General features: G+C 39.6%; 1 protein-coding gene across 2 annotated transcripts in view; it reads left to right on the plus strand.

The window, feature by feature from the left end:
- Positions 1-13,716, plus strand: part of RYK (receptor like tyrosine kinase) — a 51,745-nt gene that overhangs the window by 15,759 nt on the left and 22,270 nt on the right. Inside the window, exons 3-9 of one of the 2 annotated variants that reach the window (XM_057429036.1) lie at positions 163-262; positions 1,436-1,570; positions 3,346-3,402; positions 3,994-4,138; positions 7,344-7,444; positions 9,681-9,815; positions 12,708-12,794. In XM_057429036.1, coding sequence (XP_057285019.1) covers positions 163-262; positions 1,436-1,570; positions 3,346-3,402; positions 3,994-4,138; positions 7,344-7,444; positions 9,681-9,815; positions 12,708-12,794 — 760 coding nt within the window. The remainder of the gene's footprint in view (positions 1-162; positions 263-1,435; positions 1,571-3,345; positions 3,403-3,993; positions 4,139-7,343; positions 7,445-9,680; positions 9,816-12,707; positions 12,795-13,716) is intronic. The other variant, XM_057429037.1, reaches the window with a different exon arrangement.

Consider the following 13,716-nt stretch of genomic DNA (forward strand, 5'->3'; position numbering starts at 1 on the left):
TCTGAAATGATTTGTTTAGTCTCTGCCGGATGGTGTTTTTTTTTGTTTTGTTTGTTTTAAAGATAGTTTTTTAATTTCAAGAATAATTATGACTATGTAGCGTTTCTTTTTACTACTATAGATATTTCTTACATGTTTTCTGTTTCCCAATTGTTGCTACAGGTTGAGTATAAACTGGGATTTCAGGTAGATAATCCCATGGCGATGGCCATGCCCCAGGCCAACATTTCTCTCCAAGGAGAAGTTCCTCGCACCCTTTCAGGTAAACCCGTAACACCCCAGAAGTGCACAGCTAGTGCTGATACTAACGATGCTTTCAGGTGGTACTTAATTTCTTTCCAAATGTGTGTAGTCTTGTGTAAGAGTAATTTTCCTCTGTTAAACATATGTTTACATGCTTCTGCAACAATTCTGATATTGCTAAAAGGGTATTGCTAAATAGATTGAAACTATTAATCTGGGAGTAATATTTTTTCACCCTTGTTCAGTGGAGGATAGATATTTTCCTATGTATACATACACACACAAGGCAAGGTTCCTGTTCTCTTTCAATAATAATAATTAACATGTGCATGAATTTTAAAATCCACACCTTTTAATTTCTCTAGCCTATAGAGATGGCATTTCAAGGTGTGTGGGAGTTGTTAATATATTGAAGTGGTTTTGGTAAGTTTAAAACTGAGAAAACCATTTTGAATATATGCTAGCTCTTCCGTAGATTTTATACTATAGACACTAGCATTGGTTTCGGGAAATGTGCAAATTATCATTACTGAAGCTTGTTCAGGTATGGTTTCTCACTGTCTTGTGCTCTGTTAGATACTCAAGGGGCAATAAAATATATATATATATGTAGATGCTTTGGTTGCGTACCACTACTTTATGAAAGCAGACACTGGGGAATTAGGCTTATTGTGTTTGCTCTGTTGGCATAAATAATACTGGCCTATAAACTAGAAAATAAAAAGTGCCATATTAGTTTAAGCTTTGATTCCAGTCAGATTTGCAGAGACCAGAATATTTAAGCTTACTGGTGGTGGAAAAAACGCTAACCTTCATAGCACTTGAAAAAGCAACAAGGAAAATTAAATCTTCTGGTTTTCTGTAGTAATGGAGGTTTCTTGTGACAGCACTTGAACTCCAGAGCTAATGGATGGCTAATGGTCATTTATCCACAAATACAATTTTAGTAATCAGTAAATGTTTAATGCAATTTGCATAAATTAATTACAAATCTGTGCCCTTTCCTGCTTTAATAGTTGTCTGAAATTACAAAGCATGAAGACTAAAACAGCATTTCTTAGTAGCACGTTCTTTAAAAATGTGTATTATAAACATAATTTTAAAAGACCCTTATCATTTAAACGTTCTTTCACTAGGATGTCTGAAAAGTGCTCAGACTGAATTGTAATGCAGTTGTGTTGTCTGTTTGCAGTGTTTCGTGTTGAACTCTCCTGCACTGGCAGACTTGACTCTGAGGTCACAATACTAATGCAGCTCAACTTGACAATAAATTCATCAAAAAACATCACAGTATTAAATTTCAAGCGAAGGAAAATGTGCTACAAAAGTAAGGCATCAAGTTTCAAATACCAAAAAGCTTTTAGTGTTTAAAGTATGATAGGAAAAAGGAGTGGGAAGGTATATGAACCAGGACACAAGTGACAGTTCCTGAAAATGAATGTTGAAGAGGATAGGAAGAAACCAGGTAAAATTCTGCTTTTCAGGGATGAATGGAGACTTTTCTTAAAAGGAGAATCTGATGGATGAAAAAATTCCACCAGTGTTCTGCTGTGCTGACAGACCTTTTTACATATATAACAAAAAGCATTTTCTCTGTTGTGCTTAGAAGGAAGAAACAAATTCTTCAAAACTGCAGCACTCTGAGTATTTGGATTGTTCTAAGAATTACCAACAAAATCTACTTAATCTATAAATTGTGATAAACTTAAAATTGGCTGTTTAGTGATTATAAGCAGGTGTTAGTCTTTAAGACTTGGAGTACAAAATGATATTGGTAGATAATGCAGACTTCAGAAATCCCGGATCGACTCTTGGGTTTTGACTTGGGAATCTGCAGGCACAATTTGTTCTTGGATTGTTTCTGTCTCCTGTTGCAACTTCCTATATGTAGCTTCATAGGCATCAGAAGGAAATTATCTTGTAAAGACTCAAGAACTGTCCTCTCCTTAAAAATGGCTATGGTGGCCTGTTCTCAGGCAACTTTGGACGATGACCACTTTTCTATCTATGTGCTCACTGTGGCTCTGTTCGGTTTACTTGAAGCCTTTGAGGACAGTAGTTGGCTTTTCAGAGGTGTGTTTGTCACTTCTGTTCAGTATGAATGCCTAAGGATGAACTTCTGGAAGGCGTGGGTGAAAGGGCTAGCATGGCATTTTAGCACATAATAGTGTGACACTCATGCTGTGCTGATGCTATAGGAAGATCATTCATAATTTAAAGTGTATCTCTAGTGAAAATGGAGGTCTGGCTGATAATTTGCAATTTTTTTTAACCTAGGTATTTTTTCAAAGATTCTAGGTGGGGGAAGTCAGCACTGCTTATGCATTCATAGCTTGTTGAGCCACTGAATGTGCAGAGGAGGTTTCCGTAGGTACTTCACAGTTACCTGGGTGTGTGAGATAGAACCACTTCCTAAATTAAGCAGAGAATTCTTGCAAAGATTATGTTTCTGTGGGTTCGTAAGAATTTCAATGACAGTGATCGTCCTGGTTACTTTTTTTCCATATTTATGAGCATTAAAATAGGCATAACCTTTTTCATTCTTCAGTTTTAAAATACTCATGACTGTAGCATCAGCTGAGAAGGCACAGTGCCCATGGCTGCATCTCTTACTTTTTCCTAGGATGAGTAGCCTTAGACTCAAGCCAGAATTTCTTCCCAAAAGGTCAGGGTAGTATTGATTAAACATTTCAGATATTATTTTCTATCCAGTAGTAACTGATTCTGTGAGGTCTTTGTTATTTAGTGTCTTAGCATACACTCATATACTCTGCACCTCCTCTTTCTACTGTTGCTGCTTTGGACTTTGGTGGACAAGCCGGAAGGTTTTTTGAGGTAGGTAGATTCAGTGGGTTCAAGCATGGCCTTAATGGACATGTGTATCAGTGGTGAAATACCTGACCCATGCATCTTAAGTGTGATTTTTATTGTACAGTGGTTAGGTTTTTAAAATGGAAATCGGGAGATAATTGTAGTCCTGAAGTCGGCTCACCTGTTTGGAAAAGCAGGTTTGTTTTTCCATAAATAAGGCAGTTGACTTCCTGTGAAGGGCTGCAATAATAAATGTATACCGAACTTAATGGTTTTCTCTCATCTGTTTAGAGCTTGAACCAGAAGTAAAATCTCCAGCATCTGATAAAAACAGCAGCAAGGCTATCTGTGAGTACTTCTGAGTGCACAACTTATTTTGGTGTACTTAGGTATTATTCTGATTTTATTTAATGTATTGGTGTGTGTGCTGGTGTGCAGGTGACTCCTGTTCTTCCAGGCTTAATTAGCATATGCATGCCACATGCTCTGTTCGGGCTCATCTGAGCTGCAGACTTGGTTTGTCCATGCTTCTACTGTGTTTGCATCATGGGAGCCATGGAGGAAGGTCAAGGGATTGTGTGAGATAGAACCAGCAGGGCCAACAAGACTATTTTAGGAGGTTCTTGGGTAGCTTTTATCCTTCAGTAGGAACCCTCCTTTTGACCCAAAAAATAAATACAGGTGTTGAGTGCCTTGCTGTGCCCTGCCCTGCTTTGCTGCATCAGCAACCGTGGTGGCCAGTCTTTTGGGGGTATATCACTGTCTTCCTCTGCAGACTGGCTCCTAGCGGACCTGGGTGGCAGGGCACTGGGGGTGAGTCTAGGGACAGCAACACTGCCCTCCTGAAGTGTCAGCTTGCTGGAACTAACAAAATGTTTGTTTTCTTTTTGTTTCCTTATTTTTGAGAAAGGTTCAGTAACTTTCACCTTTCTCTTTCAGTTGATCCTGTAAATGCAGCTCCCACGACTTCTACCCGTGTATTTTATATCAGTGTTGGCGTGTGCTGTGCTGTTATATTCCTGGTGGCAATAATATTGGCTGTCTTGCATCTTCACAGCATGAAAAGGATAGAGTTGGATGACAGGTATGTATTCGGACTTTTCAGATACTTTCCTGGGGCACGTTTACTCAGGTTTGTGGGAGTTCTGGTCTCAGAATGAGCACTCTGTAGTAGCTTGCATTTTCCACTCTTGATGTCGAGCGGTAGCAGTTACGACTTGTGTAGAGCTGTGGTAAGTGCCATACAGCAGAATGGCAGCAGTTGCGTGTTCTTTGCTGCTTATGGGGTGGGAGGTTTGTGGCTGCTGGGTTTTCTCCAGAGTAGTTGTGTGTATGGCACACAGTGGGGAAGTTTGGATGGAAGCAGATCTGCAGGGACTGTCAGGATTGAAGGAAAATTCGACAGATAACTGGGCACACTGAAAATAGTTGATTTTTACTGACTTTTACAGGAGATTGAGTTTCAGTTTTCTGAGTTTCAGTTTTCTCTATTCTGATTGATTTACCAATATTCACTTTGGACTTGGGGTAAAGTGTGGGGATTACAATTGGTTGGTTATAAAGCTGAAAATGTGGTGTTCTCCCAAATGTATTTTCAACTCTGAAAAGCCGAATTGGCACATGCATCTGAAGAGGACTTGTAGCACGAGCCCAAGTACAAGGATGTGCAGCTTGCTTTAATTCAGAAAGGAAAAGTATTACATTTGTAGAGTGTGAATAGTGTCATTTATGAGGTTTTGAGAGACTTGTCTCAGCCTAGTGTAATCAAATGTCCTTTCATCCACTCCATTGTACTTGATTTCTGTGGAGATACAAGCTAAAAATTCATCTATTGTTAATGCTGTGTGGTTTGCAGGTATTAGAGAATTTGCTCTAAATTGGTGTATGGCTTTCTGATAATTTCTGTGAGGTTTGTGCAGATAGTGGGATTTAGTTCTTCAGAGAGCAATGTGATGACTTGGGGTTTTTTGAGCCCAAAATTTCCTGACCTGACAAAAGCTTGGATGGGCTTCTGGGTAAGAGCTGTGGTCAGCTAGTTTCATAGCAGAGGTGCAGCACAGGCAAAATGTGCCTGAAAATCAGGATCTGGAGTTTTGTTTTTCAGAGCAGACAGCACTCACAGGAACCAGGAAAGAAACCGAGGGGATGGTTCAGTGCTTGCTTGAGAAGCTGGTTCGGTGTTAAAATTTAGCCTTAGTGTTAATGCCCTAGCATTTCATATCATCAGTGACTGCTTGTTGTAGTATTTAGTCAAGGAACTTGTGATAGAAGAAACAACTTTTGATCTGGTTTTGAATTGCAAGCTCAGAACATTGCTGTGAAGGGGTTCTGACTCAAAGATGATACCATCATTAGGGTTAACGACCTTCCAGGAGCAACAGAGGCTGAAAACCCCACTCCTGATACTCTTAATTTTGAAAACTACAGCTAAATTAAAATGAGGAAGGTTGTTAAGTAGAAACTGAAGCCAGGCCGCTGAGTTTACAGGCTGCACATGGACTATGTAAGAACCTTGTATTGAAAGTTCAGAATAAATGCTTGCATGCCTATCACAGGCACTTGACAAAGTGCCAGAGAAAGCTGGCATGGCTTAACAGCAGGATAGTGGAGGTTATTAAAAGCTAGAAGGCATCCTTCAAAAAGCTGATGTAGTGTGCAAGTGAGAAAACTGAGAGTGTATGAACATGAGCAAGTAAAACCTGAAAACCAGATTGAAGCCAAGCAAAAAGGTAGTTTTTCAAACCTGCAACAGGCATAAAAAGAGTAATTCCTTTTTCAGGGTTGCCTGCAGCAGGAAGCCAGCCAAAGAAATCTATAGGGTTCTTGGATGATCAAGTTACAAAAGCAGTTTTCAGCCATAAATGCAAGTTCCACATAAGTGTTTAGTGCAGTGACCGTGCCAGGGCGCATCTTTCTGAGCAGCTCTCTGAGAGTGGATCATATTGAGACATCTTGTAGTCGCAGCAGTGCGAACAGTTAAATAAACAGTAGTAAGTTGCCAGCACCAGAGAATATTCATTCAGAAACTTTAAAGGAAGTTGAAGTGGGGGCCACCAACAGTGGCTTTTAACCTTGTGCTGAAAACTATGCTGGACCCCTACACCTGGAAGGCAGTGAGTGTGGGAATGACTTTAAAAAGGGTTTTCTAGGGAGAGCTTGAGGCCAGCTATTAATCAGTAAGCCTGATGTTTGTATTGAGAATTAGTTCTAAAGAAAAAATTCAGCAGGTTCATCTGTGATTATGGTATAGTGGAGAACAGTTGACTGGCTTTCTTATTTTTTTTTAAAGGAAGTCTTGCTTCAAAGCTAACCGTGGTCCTTTAGGGCATCACTAAGTATGTCTAAAAAATCCTGTGAGGATGGCTAGCACTGCTTGGTCAGTGCTCAGTAGCAGCCCAAGAAGCAAATGGAATCTTGATTATTTGGTAAGGCAGAGGGTTTTTCCTCAAACCAGTCTCTTTGTTCTCCTGATACAGTCAGCAGAAGTGAAGAAGCTTTTAAGTTTCAAAAAAAAGGGGGGATGTTTGTGTTTGGGAGGGACATCAAAAAAGTTTATTCCAGCCCCGCCATCTGAGCTAGTAACAGGTACTGCCTTTGCCTGCCAGGACTTGCTCGCCTGTTCTTAGGCCATTACAGCTGCAACAGCTCTTTCTTTAGGGTTTTTGTCTGTGAGGATAAGACAGAAAACAGCCTTCTGTATAAGGCAAACAACTGTTTACAGCAGTGAACTGTAGGGAATATGTTTTTGATCTTTGCTCCAGCACAGGAACTAAAGAGCAACTAACATGCCCAAAGTGAGCAAGAGGAGATCACTCTGGCTGCAAAAAGCTGGTTAAGGTTTGCAGGGTGTTATGGGTGCTTCATGTTTTTTTGCTCAGGCTATTCCTTCCAAACAAGTGTATTCATTGAGTCTCAGTGGGGTATCTGTACAATGAAATTAATGCATACAAGTCTTTGGAATGTAGTATTGTTGTTGTTTCTGGGATGATGGGAGGTTCTTGCAGTAAATGTTTTGTCAGCTTGATTTTCCAAAAGTGGGGGAAAAGTACTGGAAAACAGCAAATTCTACAAAACAGTAAGAAGTTGTTCACACTCAAAGGACAGAAGTGTTAAGACTTTTGAGTTTCCCAAAATGCATTTTAATGTATGAGAGACTTTAAAAATGCCATTCTTTAAAAATCAAGCCTAGAAAATCTTCTGGATTTAATGGATTTAACGTTGGTAAATAAAGTTTTTATTTATTCCAGTGTCAAGCAGTCATGTTCATGTCCATTTTTGTTTTAAAACAGCATTAGTGACAGCAGTAGCTCACAAGGTTTATCCCAGCCTTCCACACAGACAACACAGTACTTGCGAGCTGACACACCGAACAATGCAACGCCAGTAACCAGTAAGTGTTAATCTAATTACAGACCCTGTTGTGCACAGCTGGAATATTTGGTGGTAGGAGTCACACTGGTTTAGTATCAAGTAGAAGAGAATCTTCTGGCTGTCAGTTTGCCTCTCAAGTTCACGTGGTGTGTGGTTTTACCCACCCATGCCATGGTAATTGAGGCGTCCTTAAGTAGTGGAGCCCAGGAGTCATCACATGATCATGATCCCGTGTTTTGTCCAACATGATATTCTCCCTGCACATACATCAGTCAGCCAGAAAGACTTCACCGGTATCTGTGAAGTTTGTTTTCTTAACACTGGAAAGAAGCTGCCTTATGCAGCTCTCACAGAGGGTGGTGTAGAGCTGGAAGAGAGAATAGAAAGTGGAAGTATCCACCTAGCTCTAGGATGAGTTCATGCATGGAGACCAAAGCAGCTGATGTCATCAGCATGTATTACTGATGATTATGTTGTTCTCATCTTGTTTCTGCAACCTGCAGTGGAAATGCATAGGAAGAAAGCTTTACAAAGGTGATATATTCATGATCTCTTTTAGTTTACAGCTTTGCTTGAAAACATGAAATAGAGCAGTAAATTAAAAGGAAGGTTGGCAATGATTTGTATGGTCCTTGACAGACTGATTGGGTGACTGATACTAGCCATGTTCTGTGTTAATTCTGCAATTCCTGAAGGTATTTATTATCTGTGAGGTGTTTACTCTTCCAGGTGTTTTCTGTCCCCTCTAGTGGAGGGATGTTCCACGTTGCATCACTGCAAGGACTGTTCAGACTGTAGGGAAGCTGGATGGCGTGGGGCCACATTTGTTGTGCTGTTCCTTGGCCGTTCAGTCTCATTTGACTGGCTGTGGGCCTTTCCCTTGTGCTGGCACTTATGCTGCTAGGTTGCAAGAGAATGTGGGGAGCTGAGCCAGCCCAACCTTGACTTCTTCTGTAGAATGATGGGGTTTTTGTTTGACTTGGGTCTCTGAACTGGCTTATAGCATAGTTGTAAGAGCACTAAGATGGGTTTTCAGAGGGTATGGCCTTCTAAGTGAATATGATCCCTAAAAACTTATAACTGACCCTCTGGCAAAAGGTGGGAGGACCAAGACCATAGTGATGATGAAACCCTCTTCACCTTGATGCGCATGGTAGCCACTGTGCCTAAATGGCACTTGTTTGCTGTGTTTAGTCCTTATTTCAGAATGTGTCTTACTTGTTTTGAGACATCCCCAGTAGCATAGGAAACAGTAAAAACAAGTATAAGAAGAAAAAAGATTCACAGAATCACAGACTGATTTGAGTTGGAAAGGGCCTTAAGGCTCATCTAGTTCCAACCGGCTGCCATGGTCAGGGATACCTTCCACTAGACCAGGTTGCTTCAAGCCCCATCCAACCTGGCTTTGAGCACTGCCAGGGATGGGGCAGCCACAGCTTCTCTGGGCATCCAGGGCCAGAGCCTTACCACCCTCATAGTGAAGAGCTTCTTCCTAGCATCTAATCTAACTCTGTCCTCTGTCAGTTTAAAGCCATTCCCCCTTGTCCAGTTACTACGTGCTCATATAAAAAATTCTTCTCCAGATTTCCTGTAGTCTTTTTGGATGCTGGAAGCTGCTCTAAGGTCTCCCCAGGGCCTTGTCCATGCTGAGCAAGCCAGATTAGATTGAGCAAAACCAGACTACATGCATGAGATCAACAGGAAGAACAGTTCTTCCACACTTGAGTTAACTTTTTTTCAGTAACAAGTAAATAAAGTAATTTTCAAGATTTCCATGATAATTCATAAATGTGTACAGAAATATGAAGGCCTGTCTGTATTGTATCTAGATGTCTAGAAGTGCCAGAAGAGGGCACTGATAGTTCTCGTTATATTCTGCTGGTGAAAGGCATCTTCCTCGCCAAGTCTCTTGACTGTGGTCTTTGCACTTCCCTGACAACAAGGAAACAGTGTCATGTTAATCGACTTCAGTATATAAGGAGTTTACTTGCTGTTAATAATGAGTTGATTGCATGACTGTACATAAAATTCCTGGGTGGTATCTTTTTCCCTGCAGATGATTACATTCACATGGCTTGGTTTTTTTTTGTTGTTGTTTAATACTATTAAACATTACTATTCTTTTAAAGACTAACAAACTATTTTTAAATACATGCTGCTTCCATGTCTTTTTACCTGTAGGTGGTGCTGAGGTGAAGCAATGTGATTGTGTTCTTACTATAAGGGTATTTATATTGGTTTGTTTGGCTCTGCTGGCTCCTCAGGTTATCCTACATTACGGATAGAGAAGAATGATCTTAAAAGTGTCACTCTAATGGAAGCAAAAGCTAAAGTGAAGGACATAGCCATCTCCAGGGAGAGGATCACTCTAAAAGATGTGCTTCAAGAAGGTATTAATAGGACACTTGTAGGCTACAATGTGTGTGTGTGTATATATATGTCTGTATATTTTTTAATAGCTGGATTTTTCAGAAATTAATCATGGATGACATTGCTGATCTTTATAACTGTGGTGAAGGAGAAGAATTTTTGCAGGAAGACCTGTCTTTGCGTTTGGGGGGGTTGGGTGGGGAAAGCAGTTTCCAGAATTCATTAGAATGGGAAGCGACGAATCATTCTCAGTAAATCATTCAGCTTGTCTGTTGTAATAATAATCTGGTCCTTTATGTAAAGGTCCTTTATTTAAAGGAAAGGGTTAGATGGTTAGGGAATGAGGAAATCAGTTGTCAGCGGCAAAGTAACTCACTTTTGTAAGTTACTACAGGAGAGATTCTCCAACAACGAAAAATGGAAAACAAAAAAAACCCTGACGCCCACAGAAACCTCAGCTGACAAATCTCACTGTCTCAATTTGATAGCTTCCTATTGGAAATCTGGTCAGCAGATGCAACATTTACAGCTCCGATATGAAGAATACAGAGATTACCTGATTTAGTTTAATGTTTACTTTGGAAGTGTTCATGCACAACATTAATTGGTTCTTGTTGAGACTGAATTTGGGAAATAGGCTTAAATATTTAAATAATAGTCATTATTCTTTACTGCTGAACCTTCGAGTCTGTGTTCCCTGAGCCTCATGAGAAATCAAACTTCTGAAGCTGGAGATCTGAGATGCTCATCCTTTGGAGGCAGAACTGCTAAATGTGTTGCATTGCTGCCTTGAAAACAATGGGAGGATGCTATGCTCCCTGTTTAATGTATGCCTCTAAATCTCTATGGAGGTATCTTTGTGCTCCACTCCAATGGTGGTTCTGCAAAAAGCTTCCTTTGCATGCAGGTTGTGCTTTGTTTTCCTTTGTACTGTCTGCTGCTTGTAGCTGTAATGTTCAAGAGTCATCCTATGACCAGAAGTGACTCAGTGCTGCAGCTATGCTTCAGATGCTTAGCACCAAGTAGTAAAGCTGCCCTAGTCCACCAGATATAGCTTAAATGGCTGTTGAATGTGATATGGACCCAGTTAACACTGGGATCTTGTTTCTTGGCTTCCAGCTCTTATTTTAGCCTGTCAAACCCATCAAAAGTTAGAGAACTTAAAGACAGGTCCTAATGAACAATTATCAATTTTAATTCAGGACTGTAACGGAATTGAGTCCCTGTCATCTAAGAACAAAACAGATTCAGAGGCGAAAAAGTGAATAATAGAAATGTCTGCATAAAATTTTTAAGAATTCCTAAGTGCTGCCAGTGGAACTTGAACATGTTTTGCAGATCTTAGTTAGAGATTCAGTATAAACATCAAAGTAGCTTCCATAATATAACCTACCTTAACATGCAGATAATTTAGAGTGTTATGGTTCTGCTGTGGTGTAAAGCACCAGGTCTTGAGAGAGCGCAAAGGAAGATGGGTCTGTACAGGCCTTTTGTATTGCTGGGCTTGCGCAGCATTTGATTCTGAACCTGCCTCAAGCTCATATTATACTAGATGTAAGACAAAAATGTAGGTGTCTTAAGAAAAAACAACAAAAGCTTCTTATGAAATAGGTGTGCTTTAGCAAATGGATGTTCACAGTACATGGACCTTTTACTGTTTTCTGGTGAAGAAGAGAAATGGCTTTGATGTCAGTCTGGAATACAAACAGCATAACCTGGGAAAAGCCTTGGGAGAGCAAGACAGAAGTAGCATGTTCACAGTGCTGTCTCTAAATGTTACAGCACACCAGTGACATCTGATTCCTGCTAACATACCACCAGTCTTTCAGGTTACTGTTTTTTTGCTTAAAAGAAGCAAACAACCAAAACAACAAAACCCTGTTACAGTCTTACTGTGTCTAGATATTAGATTGCATGAAAACTACTTTCTAGTCATACCTGCTCTTACATACTTCCTCATCCTCTTTAATTTCAGCATTTACAGATAGCTTCATACCAGCACACATTTCAGTACAAGATGCTCTCTTCCCTTTGACTTACACCTGTGTATTGGAAATACATACTTAAGGCACTTGATGTCTTCAAGAGCTGAGATAGGAAGGTTTTAGTTTACTGTTCAATAATTCATCCTGTATATTTGTGGTTAGACTGCATGGCACATTGGTGCCATGGTGATAGAGTGACAGAAAAGTGTTGCCAACCTGAGTTGTATAAAAACTCAGTTCAAAGTGTTACCACGCTGTAGTTGTTCTTTTCCCAGCTGTAGCTCCTCTTCCTGCAATAGCATCATTAAAATTTTGTGAATGCAAAAATGTTGGAGAGACTGAAAAAATAACCCAAATGAACCCAAAACCTTCCAGCTGAGGTGAAACATTTGAATAGTGGGCTACTGTTTGTTTCAAACTGTTCCATGGGTACAGATTGGCTGAAACCAGTATTGCCCTGTGAAGATTTAAAGAAAAAAACCAAAACCAAACCAAAATTCGTGTTTTTGAGAAATGTTGGAGAATTCCAGACTGGCTGTGTGAGAAAAGGTTGGAGCTGGTGTTTAGTGCAGTTGTCAAAGACTGAACTACCAAAAATAACCCCATCATTGGTATTGATACTTAATTTAACTCTGTTCTGCTGGTGTTATGGGTCCACTTTCACAGTTGTCCCCTTAAGTTCTAGTTACCTAAAATTTTCAGCAATTACTGGATATAGTTCTGAATCCACCTCTTGCTGGAGAAGTGGTTGGGTTATATATTGCTGACTTAATATAGGGCACTTGGAACTTAGGCTTCAGCTGCAGCTGTTTCTAAGGTTTTGCTTTGGCTGATATGTTTTAAGGTAGAGTTTTCTTAATCTGAAGTTCTGTTAATGTTATCAGTGTATGTTAATCACATCATACTTACTGTATGTTCTCTTCACAGGAACATTTGGGCGCATTTTTCACGGGATTCTAATAGAGGAAAAAGACCCCAGTAAAGAGAAACAAGTTTTTGTCAAAACTGTTAAAGGTACATTTGCATTAAGGAGTGTTTTTGTGTCCAGTTGTGTGGATTGTGGTGCGTGCTGACTGCATCAAATCTGTCTTTAAAACCAACCCCCTCCTCCCTAAAATATGCAAATTACTACTGCTTAAAAAGCAAAAGCAATTTGGATGCTGCCTTCAGCCAGAGAGAATAGAAATCTTATATGGAAGAAGAATGTGTGTTTTTCTTTTCCTCTAGCATGTCACTGTTCTATCCATCCACAATCTTTTTCCCTGCAAACTGCTGAAAAAGGCACCTGCAGTGCATTTTTAAAACCTTTTATGAAGATATGTGGTTGTACAGAAGATAGGGCATAGTTTCTGCTATCCCTAAATTTTGCTACTGAAGCATAAAAATTAATATTTAGAACATAATTTATAAAAATATACCATCCTTGTTCAAGAAATATGTTGTTGGAGTGGTTTAAGTCATGATGGACAGATGTAAGAAACAACAAGGTAAGTATAGGTGAAAACTGTATTACAGATAGCCTACATATATATTACATAGAGTCCACATACATCCTTTCCTTTACACACATTATCAGAGTTTTCTAGTACTTCAAAACAGCTTTGCTGAATTCCTCATGCAGTAAGTTGCTTCACCAGTTACTTTTGTCATTTCAATTGGGTGCGTTGCCTTTTGGTTTTCATTTTACAAGTTCTTTAACTCTTTAAAACAACCTCCAAACCTCCAAACAATCCCTAAACCAAACAATTAGGCTTCTATAAGTTTTTCAACTTTTTTTTTTTTTTTTTTTTTTTGGCCTGGCTAGGAGTTTTTAAAGAGACTCATTTTGAAGAGGAAGGTGGGAATTGGTGAAGCTGCTGAATTTTTTGTTGGTGTTGAATCTTTCTTCTACCCATTCTGTGCCATTTTTAAGAAAAATACATTCTTTAAAAGAAGC

The sequence above is a fragment of the Pezoporus wallicus genome, unplaced genomic scaffold (assembly GCF_028554395.1).
Source record: "Pezoporus wallicus isolate ANWC-B61680 ecotype Strahan unplaced genomic scaffold, APGP_CSIRO_Pwel_v1 contig_593, whole genome shotgun sequence".
Lineage (NCBI taxonomy): Eukaryota > Metazoa > Chordata > Aves > Psittaciformes > Psittacidae > Pezoporus > Pezoporus wallicus.